The sequence below is a fragment of the Netta rufina genome (assembly GCF_964035555.1).
Source record: "Netta rufina genome assembly, chromosome: 3".
NCBI classification, from domain to species: Eukaryota; Metazoa; Chordata; class Aves; order Anseriformes; family Anatidae; genus Netta; species Netta rufina.
This window is the reverse complement of record NC_140125.1, coordinates 118,605,363-118,625,424: the sequence shown is the minus strand read 5'-3', so window position 1 is coordinate 118,625,424 and position 20,062 is coordinate 118,605,363. Positions and strand designations below refer to the sequence as shown.

At 53.1% G+C, this 20,062-nt stretch overlaps 1 protein-coding gene across 1 annotated transcript in view; it reads right to left on the bottom strand.

Annotated features, from left to right (window-relative positions):
* XKR6 (XK related 6) overlaps positions 1 to 19,926 on the bottom strand; it is a gene marked incomplete at both ends in the record, with an annotated part of 126,453 nt that extends 106,527 nt beyond the window's left edge. Inside the window, one exon of the mRNA XM_084284048.1 lies at positions 19,229 to 19,926. Coding sequence (XP_084140174.1) covers positions 19,229 to 19,926 — 698 coding nt within the window. The remainder of the gene's footprint in view (positions 1 to 19,228) is intronic.
* Between the last annotated feature and the right edge of the window lie 136 nt (positions 19,927 to 20,062).

The following is a 20,062-nucleotide window of genomic DNA, read 5'->3' as shown; positions in this document are numbered from 1 at the left end:
AAGATCCAGGCTCTAACCTGAAGCTCCATTGCTGCGATCGCTGGTGTTTTATGCACATTTAATGAAGCTTTCAATGAGCACATTCAGTTTCTCCCTGGCATACGGCTGCCTTGCTTTGGTTTTCTCTCCTGGGGAGAAACGTACATCTGAATTTCACCTCGCTGATCCCAAAAGTAAAAGCAGAAACCGGACAACTTGCTGAAGAACTGGGTTGAGCTGGGAACTTGGTACACGTTTCGGTAATCTGTACAAGACAAGAGGCTAGAAAGCTCTACAAGTCACGCATTTTCTTCATAAAACCATTTATTTATGATCCTGCAGCACTATTCCCTGGCCCCAGCCCAAACAAATTATATTTTTCAATCCTTTGGCTTCCAACCTCCTCCCGTTATTGATATCCTCGCCGTTCCTCCGCTTAATGAGATGGGAGACAAAGCACTCCGGGAAGACTTTGGTGATAAACCATCAATGCCCACATTCAGGATTTTAACAGAACGAAAAGAAGAAAAACACAATTTAGAGGACCGGCACTTCTTCATCTGGAAGAACTCTCTAAATACCAAATGTCTCTAATCCTAACACCAGTTTGGGTCTTTTCACACCTCTCCAGCAAGAGACACTGTACTTTCGCTGCAGGCAATGTTCTTAAATGGAAATAAATCACACCAGTGGCCCACCTTGGGTGATGTCTTGCCTTCACAAGGGACCAAAACTCTTCATGTGATGGGAAAGGGACCATAAACCCCTGCCTTCTGCTCTTCCCTGCCATGAAGTTCATGGCTGTTCAAGGAAATGTTGGACCTGGTGCTTAGTGGCATGGTTTAGTGGGTGACACTAAAGGTCAGCAGCAGTGGAAGAGCTGGACTACGTGGAATAAATGCAAGACACCTGCCCAAAAGCACTCGTGCTCACTTGAAAGGTTAGACACTGCTGCACAAGATTTCATTAAATGAGATTTTATCCTCCTTTTTATAAATCATCTCACCTCACGTTATACTTTACCTATAATATTGACTGGACAAACTCACACACACCAAGGCAGAGATGTTAAAAAGGGAATGCTCAGCGAGCAGAGAGCGACGTGCAGGTAAGAACAGAAGCCAGGCACACACGACCTCCTTCCAGGAACTGTGTGGAAAATAAAATAATTAAACTACAGCAAAGGGCTGATGAAGAAGGGACAGGTTTTGAAAAGCTTAACGACCTCGTCATCCTGGATCTAGAAGCCTTCGGCTTGCTATTAGGTTTTTCAGGAAGAATATTGGGGAAGAAACTCCTCCTGCACAAACGTTCAGCCCAAAGGGACAGCAGAGTTTCCTCCTGGGTGCAGACCACGTTTTCAGGCCTTTTCAAGCAAAGTGGAGATCTCCAGGCTCGCGCAGAGACCCCAAGCCCACCAAACTCCCCAGCTGTAATGATTACGACTTTCGGAGGCAGACACTTCGTCGTAACTTGGAAGGAAATTACAAATCAGAGAGCGGCAGGGGGGATGTTATTGTACCCCTGACTAGATGGCCTGAATAGTAATAAGTCTGCGTGTCTGCAGCAAAAAGGGGAAAACCACAGACACCTGATAAGCATGCAATCCGCTGCCTCAGAACGCGGTTTTGACCAGATCTTAATGCTGTGTAAATTACATTTACTTCAGCAATCAAATCTCCCTCTCATTACCTCACTGCCACCAGACTGCTGAAATAGTTGCCACGATTGCTCGTAGCGGCTCGGGAAGTTTTGATTTCGGAGCATCTTGCCCTCTTTTTTTCAGTAGTACTCAGGCTCATCTGTTTAGAGAGACAGTTTTAGAATCCGTTTTTTAGAGGGAAATGAATTAAAAATAGTTCAGAACTCCCAGTGACACATAAATAGAATGGAAGAAGGGTTTCTAGAAGGAAAATAATGGGGTTTTTCACCCCGTAGTGGCAAGGGTTTGGTAGTGGGGGGCTGCAGGGGTGGCTTCTGTGTGCAAAACCTGCCCCGTGTCGGAGCAGAGCCGGCTCCAGGGGAACCTGCTGGCAGATCAGAGCCACGAGTGACACTGCTTGTGCCTCTGTGATAGCATCTTTAAGACTAGAAAACTCTGTGCAACAGCAGCTGGGAGAGAGGGGTGCTCACAGGCTCAGTTTGGGAAGGACGGCATCCTGTGGGAGGGAGCAGGGGCAGAGAGGGACCATGAAGGAGCTTTTTTTTATCATATTTTCCCCTTTTGTTCTACTCTGAAACCACCGAGCACCCGACAGGATCGAGCTCTCTGATTATTTCTATCTGCAGAGGAGCGTGGCCCCCACGTCTCTGTGTCCCCCTGGATGCTCCCACTCCCACCCTGCTGGAAAATCCACCCAAAAGCAGGCTGGCAAAAAAATTAACCCCCCCCCCAAAAAAAAAAAAAGTTCATATGTCTGGTATTTCCTCTTAACACCTCTTCAGCATTTGCTGCTCATTGAGCCTTTCATTTCCATCTCAAATAGCCTCCCACTGAGCTAAACCAACACAATCGAAGGAAATCTCAGTAACCAGGCCAACACGCGGAGCTTGCATCTCGCTACAGAGCACACGGGGATCTGTCACTGCTATCTGCTGGGCTCTGCGATGCCTTCGTGCTGCAGGGCTGAAGGAAAAGCGGAGCCCCAGCCCCAGGTGACAGCATCCCTCCTGCCAAACCCGTCCCCGTAAAAGAGAGGTGTTCCTGCAGGGCGATCGCATGCTCTCAAAAGACCCAAGATCACGGTTTATAACGTGCTCCTTCATGATGCACATGCATTTTCTTTGAAGAAACAAGAAGCATCAAGAGCAGAAGCTGAAGATCACTATGGAAAATGCTAATCGGGCTTTCTCTTACTTTTTTAAGAGGTAGCATAAATACAGCACTGTTTCTTCTAAATATTAGTCATCCTGCTTCGCAGACATCTGAGGGAACCTCCGCAAAGCATGCGAGGACTGCCCATGCTTCTGGTGCTCACCAGAGTGCTGGGATCGTTTCCAGCCCACTTTATACTTCTTTGTAGTTCGCTCGACCACAAAGCCCTTTTTCTGCACCAAACTGGGTGTCCCTGGGACCTGAGAGCAGAGCACGGAGGATCCCACCCCTCCTGGCCACCACACTTCTCGTGTACCCCTAGGGTTCCTAAAAGCTCACCGGGTCGAGGAGGACACCTCTGTCACAAAAGCAGAGTCTTTTTCCTCTCCTGCAGTCTTCATGGGGCCAAAAGTCAAAAATGCATGATCCTGTTGAGAACTCCTCTGCTTTGCACTAAGCAGAAAATGCAGAAGCTGAAGACAGGGGGTTGAAGACAGAGGAGCAGGCACAACCTGCTTGGGATAGGACGTGGTACCAGGCTGAGCTCCTCTCCACAGGGATCCTGAGTGATGCAGCACATCCCAGGAACAACCAAAGTTCATGTGGCACGTGCAGTGACTCCCCAAACAACCCCATGTCATCCTGTGGCACACGGCGAGCAGACTATTTCCTCCTGGCGCACCAAAAACCACATCCAAGACCAAATAAAACTCCCAAAACACGACTGCGGGTTTCCTGCTTTCCTCCCCTCCCACAAACCCACTGCAGAAGATTGCAACCAGGAAAAAAATAAATATTAATTCCAGGCTAACCCAGGTAGTTCCAACGAGACGGGCTCCAGCGAGAGAAGGATTTCGGGTTCTGGCTGTGAGATACGCCACGTCTGCGTGCCGTGCGCCCTGCCAAGGCAACACATGGATATCACGGGGACCCTAACGCAAGCTGACAGCAGACACTTCCCTTGTCTTCTCTGCCAGCTCTCCTGTGTGCCAGAATATTCAGATATCTCTGTCCCCCCCTTCCCCAGCAAGACGCCCCCAGCTCTACCTTACCCTAACACCGATGTCGATTTGGAGCCCGGGTGCCACCAGCTGGCTCAGGCGCTGATTATTTTCGGCATTTAGCCCCTCCGAAGCCCTATCTGATGGCTGCTGAACAAAACCCGCAGAGCCTGGCATCGCGGGCCGTGTTCCTGCTCTCTCAGCCAGCAGCTAATGGCATTCAGGCCGAATCCGGGCTCACGACAACGTCTTCATTAGGCGCGTCGGGAGCCGGAGCGAAGCGCTGAACAATTGGCCGCAGCGGCGCCGCGAAGCAGAGTCCGGATCCCATCTGATGTGTCACCTAAAATACAGGCCAGCCTTGTCCTGGCAGTCACAGCACAGCACTTTCTGAAAAGCTTAAAGTAAAGCAAATAAAATATTTGCTGGGTGTTTGGAATCGGGGGCACCGCTGAGCTTGACGCACTCGGCTGCACACTCGCGTGCCTCGATGGCTTTCCAAGAGGACTGACCAAGTCCAGCCTTTTAGATCATAAAAGTTCTGGGTCTGAGGTCTTCGTGGATGGATTTGGGGTGTAAAAGAAATGTTTTGTTTTGATTTAGCTGCCTCTGTGGCTTGCTGCATACAGGTACGTACCTCTCGGGGAAAAAACAGGAGGTGAAAGGAAGGAGGAGCGGTGTAACGAGAGGCATGAGAGGTGGAGGGTTTCATGAGGCTGGAAAATTGCTGTGATTAGTCAAGGGAAGGACGAAATGGGAAAGATGAGGAAAAAGACGGCTGGTTCATGTGAGGACAGCAGAGGAAACACCAAACGAGGGGATGGAGAAAGCAAAGAAAGGAACAGGAGTGACTTTCACATGAGACACGGCGCTGCCTGGGGTCACAGAAGAGCACCAGGAACCAGGAACAATCCCTTGGAGTTCATGGAGCATGGGGTTTGGAAATCAACCCCACTGCTCCAAAAGGGCCAGGACTGAACCCCAAAAGGGTCCAGCTCTTCCCGAAGCCTGTGGAAGTGCTGAGCTCTGAGCAAAGCCTCCTCCCTCAGACACATGTCCCCCTTTCCACCTCGCTTGTCTCATGTCCCACAGCTTCGGCTGCCCGATGCCCCCTGGAAAATTCCCTCTGGCACCGCAAAAAAAAACCTGACACCACAAGAAGAAAATTAACATCAGCTAAAAAGGAATTTGGGGACACACAGCAATGATTCGGTAGCGGATCAGACTGAAGCCAGCACTTCCCTGAAGCAAGGAATTAGGAAACTTCCAGCTTTTCACACCAAAGTAGCCCAGATTTAGGAGAAGGATGAAGAGAAAGGGCAGCTAAGGAAGGACTGGGTACCTTCACACGTTTTGGGGTGGAAGGGCAAACAATAAGGCTCTTTTGCTATTCCTACCAAAAAGATCCCAACCAACCAGCCAGCAGAGGATGGGTCTAGATCCAGGACAGTCCGAGTGGTCAGTCCTTTTCCCCAAGCCCTCCGTTTGCAGGACCCCAAGGGCTCTGCCACGTGGGGAACAAGGCACATCACGGAGAAGCTGACACTTTAACAACTCCTCTGCAAAGGGAAGAGCAGATTCCAGACCTGCCTGCAGCACCCTGAGCTCACCCTGGGATGTGGTGACCAGGTGAGGCCAGGACCAGGCTCTAAAGTCAGAGGAAAAAGCCTGGAGGAGGCGAGGTTTATGGGATCAGGAGGGTGGGGAAGGCTGGCAGGCCCACGGGACAGGCAAATTTGCCTCTCTTGGCTTATTTAGGGTCTCCCCTAAATCTTCCTTGGCCTTACCTCGCCTAACTCCGGCCCTGCCAGAGCCACTAATTCTCCCTGCCCCATCTGTTTGGATTTGCTTACTTCCTAATTTACACCACGTCTATCTCCATGGTGGCTAAGCATTTTAATCACAGTGATTAACACACTGAGCAAGAACAAAACAAAAAAATGGTTAATCAAAGGCTATTAGCAGGCGTTTGAGTGTCTAGACGCCGCTTTTTACACATGACTGCTGGTTAACGATCATCTCCCCATAACGCTCACCCGGGCCCTGATTTATTTATTCCTCCTTCTGCCAGCTCCGCACTTTGCCACGGCCACATCGGGGATTTTTGGTGCCTTTTGGCACCAGGAGAGCACAAGGAGCTCCTGCAGGAATCACTTGGGCAAAAGGAAAACTCTTTAATTTAAGAGGATCCTTCTGGAATCGCAGACCTACAGCAAGAAATGCAAAACGCCGTCGTTATTAGACGCACGATGTCCTAACCAGTGTTTTTTACAGCAGGAGTGTTATGGGGTTTGTGTTACACGCCTGGATTTTGATCCTAATTAAAGGCAGGGCTCGCTCCTACAAGCCCATGGCATCAGCTGGCTGCTCACCTCCTGGGCTCGGTGCTCGCCACCCCAAATTACTGCGGGCAGGCAGCGTCCCTACACACACCCTAAGACCTGGAAATTTGGGAATTTGCAAGTTTGAGCCCCTGATACAGAGCTTCCTGGGCAGGGAGGATGCAACTGAAAGCTGCCAAAAAGGCTGAGCCACTTCCCCATGGCTTCAACTCAGCTGCTTTCACCTAGTCCTCCTGCCCCTTCTGACTGAGATCACTTTGGCCAAAAGTTGTGTTTTTCACATGAAATAGGGCACCGCAGCTGCAATACTGTACTGAGCCGGTCCTGAAAGCCCTAAACAGCTGCAATCCTACAACTGCTCGCAGATATTCATCTCTCCCCCAGTAATGGAAGGTTTATTTGGTGGCAAACTAGAAGGAAATTAAGTGAGGAGCAAAAGGAGACACCCAGCGTAAAACCCGCTCCGGTTTGTACGTCCTTCTCCGTTTCCACCACGTCACCACTTCAGGGAAATTCATTATTTTAGCTGTAGCTTTATTTCGTTAGAAGGAGCGTAGGTTCCTAGAAAAATAGCATCTCTGATGTTTTTATCTGTGGGTGAAATCCTGTGCAGACACCTACCCGAAGTCGTGGGACAGGGAGGAAGGCGACTACCTCCAGGCGTGCCTCCATCAGCTCAATCCAGACACGTCTCGAGTCATTTCGGTCCCTCAAAGCAGCACCACCAGCTCCAGAAAGGCAACAACCACACCGAACGTGCCCATTAGTAATTTAAGCAGGCTGTCTGCTAGATCCTTCCACCGCCCGCCCCAACTCCATCTCCGATTGTTTATTTATTATTTACTATCCGGGTGTCTCTGGGACAACTGAATCCAGCGAGCCGGGCTCATCCCTGCTAATGAAGGTGATAAATCACCACCCTAAGCATTATAATCAATATCCCACCCTGCTCACGTCCTGGAGAACACGCGGTCCGTGGCCTGAAGCCCTGCTGGAGATAAAAAAAAAGCTCTGCAGGCTCTGAGACCTGCTCAGAGGTGAACTCACAGCGGTGGGATGAGGGCACCGAGGATGATCCCCGAAGAGCTGGGAAGACGTCGTGGCACTGAGGGCTTCGAGCTTCTGGCATGATATAAAGCACGGGTGTCTGGACCCGAAAGCAATGATCTGCACATGATCAGGCTGGAGCCTCTTGGAGTTCTCCGCCCTATAACGTGGGAGCGTGGAAAGCTCACAAGATGCTGAATTCATTGCTTTTTCAGCTTCCTGCCCTCGTGAATTTGGAAAAACCCCGCACAGGATTTCTTGCTGGCCCTGGCAGTGACACTCCTCAGTTCATCCACAAAGGGAAAAACTGCAATTACCCTGTTCTCAATTTAAGGTAGGGTTTAAATTAACAAAAAAAGGCTTTTTAAGCTCAAACAGGATCTCCACTAACACCACCAGACACCGCTGCTCCTTTGCTGTTTCTCCCTTTAACTCGGGCAGTCCCCACAGAGCAGAGGCAGCTCGGCACAACGGCACCCAGAGCTCCGACCCGTTCAGGACACCGAATTATTTCTCCAATTCACCCCAGGCACCACGAACACCCCAGGAACGGCCCCCGCAGAGCGAGAAAACCCTGCTCAGAGCCAGGAAGGATGGAGTAGCAAACGGCCTCCTTCAGATAACCCCGCTGGTCTGACCCGAGGCGATGAGATCTTAGCAGGCAACGGAGCCCCGGGGGAAAGAAAAGCAGGAGCTCATCAGCCCCCAGAAGCTCTCTTTGACTGCATCCAGAGGTTTTTGATGTATTTACTCCTGCAGGCCTGATTGCCAGCCCCACTTAATGGGGTCTGGGTGGCGCTGGAGCAATAGGGGAAGGAAATGGTGTAGGGAGGAAAATAATAGCTCGTCCACAAAGCCGGGGACGCAGCCTAATTTAAGGCAGAGATCTCTTTTCCTAACTCTACTCGTATGATTAGGAAGAGCAATACATATCTTTTAATGGGCAAATCAAGTCATTTCGGCGTTATCATTAGAATCATTGAGCAGAGGATGCATGAGCAGGTTTTACGTTTGGGCTGGTAAAATTGTCACGGTCGTCCCCAGCTCCTCTGAACCTGCGTGCTTTGGGACACCCAGCCTGAATTTGGCAGGCTTTTAAGTTGCATTTCCATCATAAACCTTCTCCTTTCGTTGCTCTCTTCTCAGTTAATGCCTCGCTGGTGGTAGGAACACGACCCCAAACGACCTCTCCTGCAGTGAATGCCTTCTTCTGAAATCACTGGGTTAGCTTCTCCACCTCTCGATCTTTTCACGTTTATCACCTGTAGAATTAAATTCCCCCAGTTTTGGCTTGATGTTAAGGCCCCCAGCAGGAAGGTTGAGTGCTGGATACCCAAACCAGCCTTGGGACTAGCTAAGGGGGTTAAAATAGGCCAAAAGGGAAGTACCCAAGCCCCAAAAACTTGAAATTTCCACGGTGGGATGGAGCTCAGCTGCTCTAAGGGCAGGCAGAGCGAGCGGGGCTCTCTCCTACCAAATTTCTCCACGATCCATCAAAATCTGCACAGAAGAAACAATAAATGAGAAACTTCAAAAGTAAAAATAAAATAAAAATGTTGCCGCTTGCTCTTTTCTACCATTCTGGCACTGAGAGGAGCCCAAGCCCTCGAAACACTCTGTATTGAAGTACATCGGGAGCGCTTCAATTCAACGTAGAGATTACACTGAAATCCCGGGTTTTGGGGACAGAAAAAGAGATCAGATAAAACATTTCGCCCTGCGTTGGCGAAAACAGCAACACCTGAAGATGCTCACACAGAGGGAAAATGGTACGAGAGCAGCGAAGAGAAGAGGGGCAGTGCCAAGGGAGGACACCGCTGATTTCGCAGCTCACGACGGAGCCACGTGAGCTTGCGGGGAGGATTCAGACACATTCGGGATCCCATCAACACGTTGCCTCTTTGAAAAGGGCCTGGAAGAAGAAATTCTTGAAAGGTGACTGCTGCTTAAGCCCGGTCGGTGAAAAAAAAACACGTTTTTACGATGGTGAAGTCGCTCCCTGCAACGTAGGCTTCTATTTTGAGTGACTACCAGATGTTCTCACTGAGGATTTAGGACAGGAAGAATACAAATGCAACAATAATGGGAGCCTAATGAAGTTTGGTCTTCAATTAACTCACACAACCAATTAATCCTATACCCAGCGGAAGGTGTTACCAAGGCAAGGAGCTGCTGGTTGATCGGAGGGGTCAACGCCAGGCAAAATTTCCAGTCCGAACACATGCGCCTGAATTCTTTATTAAGGAACGGGAACTACACTACCAGGGGGCCAAGGCCCTTCAGGAGCTGGATCTTGAACGCCTGATCCCAATTAGAAGCACTGCCCCTAATTACGGCCCGGCTTCTCAAGAAGTCGGGGGGCTTTTCCTGCTTTCTGTAGAACTGAGCCCGATTTCCCACGTGGCAAACGAGACGACCTGATGCACTTGCAGTCGGTACGTCGTCGTCCACCGATGCCGAGGCGAAATAATCCCCTAAGAAATAAAAAAGGCTGATTTCCCCTCGTTTCCTCTCCATTTTTCCCAAAAGGCACCCACGCTGCCTTGGCAAAGGGAAAAGTTTCAGACCCCAAAGCCAACAGCTCCTGCACATTTCCCACTTCCAGAACCTTAAACCCAATCTGTTTGAGGCAAATGAAAGGAGATGTGCCCTTCCCTGTTATTTTAGACGCCTTTCTTAGGAGTGCTGGTTTACAAATCCCCTAATCCCCTGAAAGAACGGGGAAAATAATCCGGTCCCGGGCAGAGAAGTCAGCAAAGCGTCAGAAATTAAACTCCAAGCCCGAATTCAAACCCTCTGCTCTAGCTACATGGCTCCTGACAGCTCCAGTGGCGTTTTTCCTCCTCCAACACCATTTAACAGCAACAAGAAAAAGAGAAGGGTTGGAAATAATTTGCCCGTACGGCTCAAGAATTGGTCCTTTCCCAAGAAGCACAAAGAGCAAAACTCGGTGGCTCGTGGCGAGCATCAAATGATGTTTAATGCCAGTTTTTTTCAACCCCAAGTTTTGCAAAATTGCGACTGCCATCTGCGGTCCGGGCTGCATCCGTCCAATTACGCTGAGTACCTACAATTACTTTTAATCCCAAATACCTGGCACGTTTTTAGGTCAAGCCTCTGCACATTTGCAGGTCGAGCCTCTGGGCCTTCAGGTAGCTTCTCCTGACATCCTGCTTTGAAGAAAACCCAATAATCACCTCATTTTTAAACTGCTATCTTTAAAGGCTCTGAGGAGTTTTAAAGGATGGCAGCCGAGCGCTCGGCGTGCTTCAAAAGCAAAAAATAAAGCCCACAGAAAACTTTTTACCCGGGTTGTTAGGTCTGGTGAAAATAGGAGGTGATTTCTGGCTTGCTGCTGGTTCCACGTGCCCAGGATGGTCCCAGTTTAACCAGACTGGGACCAGTGCAGAGCAAAAGAGGGTTCAGAAAGCTGCAGGGGCGACAAAGCGCCTCGTGTCCCATCGAGGGATGGGTTCAAGGGGACACAAGGGTTTGGGTCCCTGCTGGATGGACACAGTGAGGCATTTCTCCACCCTCCATCACTCACCTGGGCTGAAGTATTCACACCAAAGCGAATAAATAAAGCGAATAAATAAAAATTAACCCCAAGTAAGGGGAAAACTTCCTTTCCCCAAAGAGAGTTTCCACCTCGACCCGCAGCCGGCGCTTGGAGAGCCACCGGCCCACGCCGTTCCCAATGATTTCCACTCCTAATTAATCTTGGGAAACGAACCGCGCTGCCTAGAAATAACAGTGAAGAGGTTAAAAGGGTTTTTGCCCACCTCCTGCCCAAGTTGTTCAGGAGGGACTGAGATGGGCTGCCCGAGAACAAGCGTGTTTGCACCCGCCGCCAGCAAAGGGGAGTGTAAATATTTCCAAAGCTTTACGCAGGCTGGTACTTACCGTCACGCTCTGAAAGGGAGCGAAGAAAGCAAAATATTCAATTAGAAAAAATTACCCTAATTGCAGGTTCTGTTTTATCCCTCCGTTAAAAGCCAGGAAGCGCCTCCAAAGATCGCTGAGCCGGGCGACGGAGCTCGGTGCTGCTTAATATTTTTAATATACATCCGGGGGGGGGGATTTAATTCAGATCTGCGGATCTGCAGCCCCCTCTCCCCCATGCCAAGGGTTGTGCTGAGACCGGCCACAACTTCGGAGAGGTGCCAGCACAGCTCCAAGGTGAAGGAAGGCGTCGAGCACAGCTCTGTGTGTGCTGATGCGTCCTTAAAAGCGCGTTGCCTGCACCACACAGCGCTCAGATCTGATTTTTTTTAATTATTCTTGGAGGAAAACGCCCAATTTTGGCTCCCTGAATGTCACATAAAATCCTCATGGGAATGTAAAATGATGCCCTTTGGCTCTAAGAGCACCTGAATCCCACCTGAAGGGATCTCCACCGAGCCACCCGTGCTGCAGGAGGGGGTTTTTGGTCTCCTCCTCCTCCTCTCCACCAGGCTGCAGCTTGCCGAGCACCACGCCACGAGATAAGTGAATCTGCTGTTCGGGAGCCCTTCATCCCTTTAATTAAACAAATTAATATCGCCGCTCCCTATCACGTAGCCTCTATTATCTTTTGTGAACTCCTCCAATTCCGTTGTAAAGATACATTGAAAAAGCCCTAATTGAGATAATCTCTGGAATTCAAGGCTCGGTGTATTTTTAGTCCTTTTTTTTTTTTAAAAAAAAAAAACTCTTTTCCCTTTGTTTCTGGAATGCCTCCCATCCTTTCCTCCCCTGCCAGACTGTTTACATTATTTAAATGCCTTCTGCTTATACCACTCTTTACAATTTTCACTTCAACAGCATCGGCCTCCGTTGCTCATTTTTTTTTCACCCCCCCCCCATTCGCTGAGACAGAACTGGGATGAATTCCAACCCCAAACTCCAAGCCGCTCCCGGTGCTTTGCTGCTGTCTTCTGCGGCTGGCGATGCCTTCCTGGCAGCCCTCTCACGCGGGGCTCCTCGTTTGTGCCAGGGAAATGAGCACAAAGGGTTAAACTGCCCTTTTTTTAACAGCAGAAACTGAAGAAAAGGACATTTCCCCCGACACCGGAGTGCTGTGCACGCCGGCAGGGCTGTCTGCCACCCCTTTTAGGGGCCGGGTGCTCCTCCAGCACCCTCCGTGCCCTCCTGCCCCGCAGAAACCCCACTGAGACCCCACTGCTGGCTGTGGGATGCTCCAGCTGCCGGCCACACCACACTGCTTCTTTGGGGAGATTTGTTTTTTCTCCAGGCTTCACGAAAAAGGTGACAAGGTGCCAGAGGTCTGCGAGGTTCTGTGAGAGATCCTACATGCCCCCGGAGTCACCTAAGGACAGATTGTGAATATTTCACAGGCCAACCCCAGCCCTGTCCCCATTTCCTCGGGGTCTGGCTCGGGAAAAGCACCTCAGTGCCCTAACACAGCCGTAGCAGGTCCGGGTCCCATCATCAGAAGCTGTGGGTCAACAAAGTCACAGCGTTTGGTGTTTTTTTTTTTGGCTGTAGCTTTAATTCCGATTTATTTTGAGCTCTGGCTGATAACAAAACATTTCTCTGATTCACAGTTCCCCCTGCGTAAAGGCTCGCGGGTGTCACAGCCTTATAGTACCGGCTTCCAAGGCAGCAAGGTGCTAAAAATCAAGGCAGGATTCGAGCAAATAAATAAATAAAGCACAGGGAGAAGTTCCCTGAGGGATCCAGACTTCTCCGTGGGCTCCCTTCGTTCCCCGAGGAAAACTGCACATTCGACGTCCAATTTCTTTCCCTCGCGGTTTCGAGGCAGCCAGAGCAGCTCCCTCCTCCACGGAGCTGCTTTATCACCATCAGTTCTTCCTCCGTCCTTTTCATTAAAGGAAATGCTCCCTGAATAACCTACATTTACACCCAGAAGGAGAACCACGGCAAGGAATAAAAGCAGCTCCGTGCAGCTCGCAGCAAAATGGAAGTGTCTAGAAAGGTGGAAGACGGAGGGGGGAATGTTTCGGCACGCAAAGAAGCTGCCTCTCCCCCAGCCCTTCGCACCCTGCCTCCCCTCTGCCTCTGATCCCACTGGTGTTAGAAATAAAACTGTAGGGAACGTGGAGAAAAAAAAAGGGTAAAAAAAGGCACAATTGTCTGCCCTAGAGCTCGGCATGGAGCAACCAGAAAGGGGATGCTGGGGTCAAAGGGTTTAGGGAAGCGGGGTGCCAGCCCGCTCCCAAGAGGATGGTTTTTGGAGAGATTTCAGACTCCTGGGCTCTCAGAAGTGCCTCACGCCACCGTCCTGGCCACTAAAGATGAGGAATTATTATGCTGGCTCCCTCAGGAAGAAGATTAGGGCCCCAAAGCATTCCTGCATCCCCACGTAGCCTGGTGGGGAAGCAACGAGCCCTCACCGCCGCGCCAACGCCTCGCCAACGGAGCGCCACGTCTACCTTCCTCAAAACACAGCTGAAATCCACTTTCTGCCCCAAATCCTGCCCCTCTGCCCCCCCACACCCCGCTGTGAGACAGAACAGCCCAAGTACCTGGACGGGGAGCTCCCAGCAGGTCGGGGCAGAGCCCAAAGAGAAGAAGGCTTGGAGGCAAACTCTGCCCTCCCCAGGCTGGCGCAGCAGAGCTGCTCCAACATCTGTGGTTTGACCCCCTCTAGTGGGTAGCACTCCACAAGACACGGAGCCTCGCCACCACCCCAAATCCAATAAAGACCCTACCCAAGTGAGAAAGCCTCTTTTCTTGCTGGTATCATGATGTGGGATGAGTATTCGCCCCCACAAACTGCCCTACCTGTGCTTTAGGTGCGCCATCCTTGGCGTGTTTTAATTTAGGCAGCCCGGCTCTGACGGAGATCCTGCAGAAAACCCTTCGAAATTGGGACAGGGGAGGAAAGGTTGGGTAAAAATCTTACGCCCCAGACGTGATTTTGGAGGGAGAGCATATTTAAGCATCCATCCCAGCACGTCCTCCCTCTGCCAACTTGTCGAAAGCTGACAAAACTCCGTACTCTCCGAGCAAGCTGTTAAAACTTGGCGAAAGGGAAAAACTGAGCTGCCAGACAAGCTAACCAGAGAAAGCTGAAAGAAAAAACGCAAAAAACACTAATTCGGGAGTGCCAGGGCAGGCAGGAAATTCACAGCAAGGCTCTGTGGGGTTGAACATCCCAAAGCAAAACAGCGAGGGGGTGTCAGGGCAGCAACTTGGCTGTTTGACACGCTGCTGGCCCCCACGCCAAGGGGATTTGGGCTGGCGCCTCAGGAGTTGTAGCTGCCGGTTTCTAAATCAGCTCAATTTGCAGATTCCCAGCTCCCAGTTCATCCCAGAGCAAAGTATTTTAGCAAAGCCCGAACCCACTCATCGCGCAGTCATTAAATACCACGTCTTCCTTTTAAAGCCATCGATTCATCCTTCCACCTCCGGGCACGCCAAACGAGGAACAAGTCAGAGATTTGGTCTTTCCACTAATAACCAAGATGGCAAGCCGTCGCTTAAACTTTAGGATTTTTTTCCCTTAAACACACACACACGGCGATTTAATGTCAAAACAGTGACTGGAGCGTGTTTTTTCTTTCTTTTTAGCACAGTTTTTCTTCTAAATATGTATTCGGACCAAATTTAACACCAAAACCCATAAATATCTTGCACTCGAGTCACGAACCTTACCATCACTGCCAGCTACCAGACACGGCGAGATTTTCGGGCGAGCTCGTGTCAGCTCAGCCCCCACACGCTTAATCCAATGGAATTCAACGATGTTTTTTTTTTAATAGCAACGCCAAGGATTGTGCTTCAATCCCTCTGCTCTGCGACAGCAACCGTGACCCACTGACCATGATAAAAAGGTTCAAGAAAGGTGCATCGGGTGCAGGACTGTCACAAACACCCCTCGCAAAACGAGCGACCTCCGCTTGCTTGAAGTCCTCGAGGTAAGCTCAGGGATCGAGATGAAAGGTGAAAACGGGAGATTTGTGAGGGAAAAAATCCCCCGGGTACCAGCGGGAAGGTAATTTGGGATCGTGGCACTCCAAGCATCAATTAAAATCGCGGTGTGCCCACGTGTGTACACACACGCGCGCGCTTTCACCACGTCTGTGTACTTTCTTTCCAGCAGCCGCTGTAGGTGGGCAGCATTAACACAGCCTCAGGCTCTCGGCTGAGCAAAAAAAAACAAAAAACACAAAAAACAAGGCAAGAAACCAAGAAACCCGAAATATCCGCCCAGTACTCCCACTAAGCCCCAGCGCTCGCTCCCTGGGCAGGGGAACTGAGGACAGCCCTCATCACGCCCCGTGCAGCTGCAGCGTGTTGCTGTTCTCATGCAGGAAAGCAGGCTGGGTGCACGACGAGCTGAACTTTCATCCTTCAGGGTCTTCCCCCTCCATCCCCACATTATCAGAGTCTTACCAGCACGAAGAGATTTAGCCACGAGTCCCATCACCGCGTCCCAGATTAATTGTAACAGCACTCGCAATGGCTAGAGTGGGGATGGGAGAAGATGCCTTCGTGGAGGCAAGCCCACAGACACCGGGAAGTTATTCTGGCTTCGGTCGGGTGCTGGGAGGCAGCTTCATGCTGCTCGCCCTGCTCGGCGTGCCCTAAAAAGCCGGAGCCAGGCGCTACGGAGGTTGGTGATCAACAGGAGAGGAAGCTCCCTCGTTTTACCTAGCGTGGTTTGCTCTGCAGAGCTCCTTTCCAGTCCCTTTCGGCAGTCCCAGCCCCGCGCCGTCTCAGAAGCGAATATTTTTTCTCTGCATTGACAAAAAGCCTGGGTAATTTGAGCCTGGGTCCTTCGTATTCCCCCTCCCAAAATTCCCCCTCTGCCGGCGCCGCTTCGGTGTCCCCCTCCCCACCCGCTCACTCGAGCGTGCCGGGGGATCTTTTTGCCAATGCAGGCTCACACCGCGGCTAATACATAATCATTTCTTCCTCCTGGCTCCAGGAGGGGAGAAATCCAACTTGCCAGAGGTGCCTCTGCGTCGCTGAATTGCTTTTGCTGCTGGGATCAGCGCTTGGGAGCAGTAGGGACAGCGGGAGAAGGGGTCGCGCACCAATTCATCACCCTCGTACACGCCACACAACCCCCTTCTCAACATCCCCCGGCCCACAAGGAAATAAAATATCCCCCCCAACACGACGAGAAGTCGAGCACAGACGTGTGGTGAGCGTTACAGGAATGACATTGAAGATGCAGAAGGAATACGTGCCTGCTGTTGCGCGGCTCCAGGGGCCGATCCCCCAGGTATACATTTCGCGCGCCCTCCCCACGCAGCTCCCCCGCCCCTCCGCCCCCTCAGCTCTTTGGAAAATAAAAATAAATAAATAAATAAATAAAATAACAATAATAATAATAATAAAAAAAGAAATCTTTGATGGGTATATTCATTTTATCTCAAGAGCGGTGTCCTCAGAAGAGGTGTCAAGGCCCTCCCCTGCCTCCACCCACGCAGCCCTCCTCCCCCAGGCTCCGGCGTGCTGTCTCCATCTTAACTCCAGCCACTTCTCCACTGATTTCATTAGGCAGCAGGCTTAACCCCTTCCGCTAGCCAGATGGAAAAAGAAAAAGAGAGAAAAAAAATAATAAAATAAAGGACTTCCCCATCAATCATCGCCTTCTGCTTTCCCCCTTCCCCTCTCCTCTCGCCCAGACCCCGATGATGAATTCCTCCCCGCCACCCGTCGGGGTGATTTTTTGCCCCGTTTGTTCGGGCTGGAGATGCCGATGCGGGGATGTTAACCCCCCTCCCTGCAAGCCCCTCCGCTGCCTCATCGTGAAGTGCTTCAAAAAAAAATCCAGCATCTTCTGCCTGTGTTTTATTTCAAAAGCCACCAAGCCCCACAACCAGCCCCCATCCCTCCAACCTCCCTAGATATATATGTGTGTGTGGGGTGGGAGGGCGCGTGCAGCACCCCAATGCCACCACCCGGAGCCTTCCCTGTGGCCTCCATCGCCCCAAACCTCTTTCTCCTTCCATCTTCTTACCCCACGTCCCCTCCTGGAGGACGCCGGGCCACGCCGGGTCTTTACGGCTGTCCTTACACCACCCCTTTCCGCAGAAATGCCGGGCGGCTGTGCAGGCGGTTGTATCTCCGGGCTTTCATCCCGGAGAATCCCTCCCTGCCTCTCCTCTTAAACCTTTTTTCAGAGGGGCTAACGCGGCCGGCAGCTCGGGTTGGGGGACGTCCTTCGATTCCCCCTGACCCTATAGATGTCCCCCCCTCAGCCCCGTCCCCTCAGCGGCAGCTCCTCTGCCCCAGGGCCTCTCCGGGGGAGCAGTCCCCGTCTCTGACCTTCAGCCTGGCGCTGGCAACCCAAAAAATGTCCCCACAACCCCGCCGGGGAGAAGGTTTCCTCCATCCCCTCAGCAGGGCCGAGGCTTCACGCTGCGTTTCTCTTCAGGGAATGGGGTGAGCCGTGAGGGTCCCCCTCCGCGTGGGGTGAAGCTTGTGGGGTACGGATGCGACCCTCATTGGGGTCACCCCCGGGCCTACATCCATGCTGGCACCAGGAAAGGTGTCAGCATCCCCCACAGCACCTGTAGGGGAGAGCAGCCCCATATTTACCCCCCAAGTCCTGCCCCAGCCCCATAGGGCAGCAAGAGCCCACCCCTGAGGCACCGTTTACAACCCCGAGGAGCAAGGACCCCCTTCGACCCTCCACATTTTTGGGGGGTCCCCATGCCACGAGGGGACAGCAGCCCACGTTCAGCCACCCCACAGACTCATTTTGGGGGAAATCTCTCCTCAGCTAAGCGGGGGTGACCCCAAACCTCCCCTCATCCCACACGTGAGGGGCACTGACCCACGTCCAGCTCAGACCATGTGGCGACAGCAAACCCCACTCCCAACCATCTTAGCCCCACGGACACGTTTTAAGGGGATTTTTCTTCCTTTTGAGCATCCCCTCAGTAAAAGGAGGGCCCCCACACCTCCTCCAGCCGGGGGAGCACTGCCCCATGGCCACCGAGCCGTGCCCCCTGCCAGGCCATGAGGTGACAGTGACTCCCGTTTCCCCCACCTCAGCCCCACAGACCCATTGCAGGGGCATCTCCACTCACCCTATAGGGCAGAAACCCCTCGTTCCCCATGTAGGGGGCACTGACCACATCCACCTTGGACCTACAAGGTAACACTGACCCACGTCCACCTCAGACCATGAGGAGATCGCAGCACCCACGGACCCACCTCACCAAAGGGACAGTGCCCCACGTCCACGATGGACCGTGAGGTGGCAGTGATCCCATTTCCCCAAAAGACACTGCCCCATGTCCAGGTTGGACCATAAGGTGACGCTGCCCCACGTCCCCGTTAGACCATGAGGTGGTGCTGACCCTCATCTCCCCAAGAGACGAGGGTCCAGATGGGACCACGAGGTGCCACGGCCCCACGGCCCCATTAAACCACGAGGTCACCGTGCCCCTCATCTCCCCAAAAACCCCACATCCCGGCTGCACCGTGTGGCTCGGTGACCCCCAGCAGATGCCACCCCACGTTACACCAGGGGGTACGGGCACCCCAAATCTCCCACCCCACACCCCACAGATGCCCACCACCACCTCCCCTTCCTCCGCATCCCCCTGGGGGCAGTCTCCCCATAACCAGAGGGGGTCTCCCCATAATCGGGGGCAATGTCCCCATAACTGGGGGGGTCTCCCCATAACCGAGAAGGTCCCCCATAACCAGAGGGGGTCTCCCCATAACCGAGGGGGGTCTCCCCATAACCGGAGCGGTATCCCCATAACCTGGGGGTTCTCCCCATAACCAGAGGGGGTCCCGCCCTAACCAGAGGGGGTCTCCCCATAAACAGGGGCAGTCACCCCATAACCGAGGGCATCTCCCCACAACCGGGGGGGGTCTCCCCATAACTGGGATGATCTCCCCATAACTGGGGGAGTCTCCCCATCACCAGAGGGGGTCTCCCCATAACTGGGATGATCTCCCCATAACTGGGGGAGTCTCCCCATCACCAGAGGGGGTCTCCCCATAACCGGAGCGGTCTCCCCACAACCGGGGGGCGTCTCCCCACAACCGGGGGGCGTCTCCCCACAACCGAGGGGCTCTCCCCCTAACCGGGGCGGTCTCCCCCTTACCTCCAGACCTGTCCCATCTGCAGCAGGTGGATGACGGACTGCCAGACCCAGACGGAGATCCTGCAGAGGCGCTGCGCCCCGGGGGTGGCGGGTCCCCCCCGGCGGCCGGCGGCCCCCATCATGGGCGGCCCGCGGCTGCTGAGCCCCTGCACGGCCCCCAGCCCTCCGCCCGTGTAGTCCTGCACGAACCAGCGAAAGCTGAGGATCTGCACCAGCACCGAGGGCAGGAGCACGAAGGCCAGCGTCAGGCCGCACCAGACGTAGTCCCGCCGGCCGTAGTGGTGCAGCGCCAGCCACAGGTCCGTGCCCACGTCCCCCAGCAGCACCAGCAGCGCCAGCACGATCCACAGGCAGTCCAGCCACGGCCGCTCGCCCGCCCCGCCGACCTCCGCAGCCCGCGGCGGCCCCTCGTCGGCGGGGCGCGGGGCCAGCGGCTCGGCGGTGCCGGCGCCGGCGGTGGTGGTAACAGCGGCAGCAGCCGCCCTGCCGAAGAGATTCCGCAGGCAGGCGCTCCGGCAGCCCCAGTAGCACGACGACGTGTTGCAGCAGTGGCAGATGTGCAGGGAGCTGCTGCCGCCCGGCTCCTCCGCTCCTTCCCCCGGCGCCGCCCCGACGCCCGCCGCGGACGCCTCGTCCAGGTTGTGCAGCTGGGCGAAGCCTCCCCCACCACCGCCGCCGCCATCCGACTTGGCCGCCATCTTCTCGCAGCCTCCGCCGCGTCCCCGGCCCCTTCGCCGGGCGCGCTGCCTCGCTCGGCCCCCCCCGTCCCCGCTTGCCGGAGCCCCCCCAGCCCGCCTGCCGCCTGCCTCCCCCCTCCTCCTGCCTCCCCTCCTT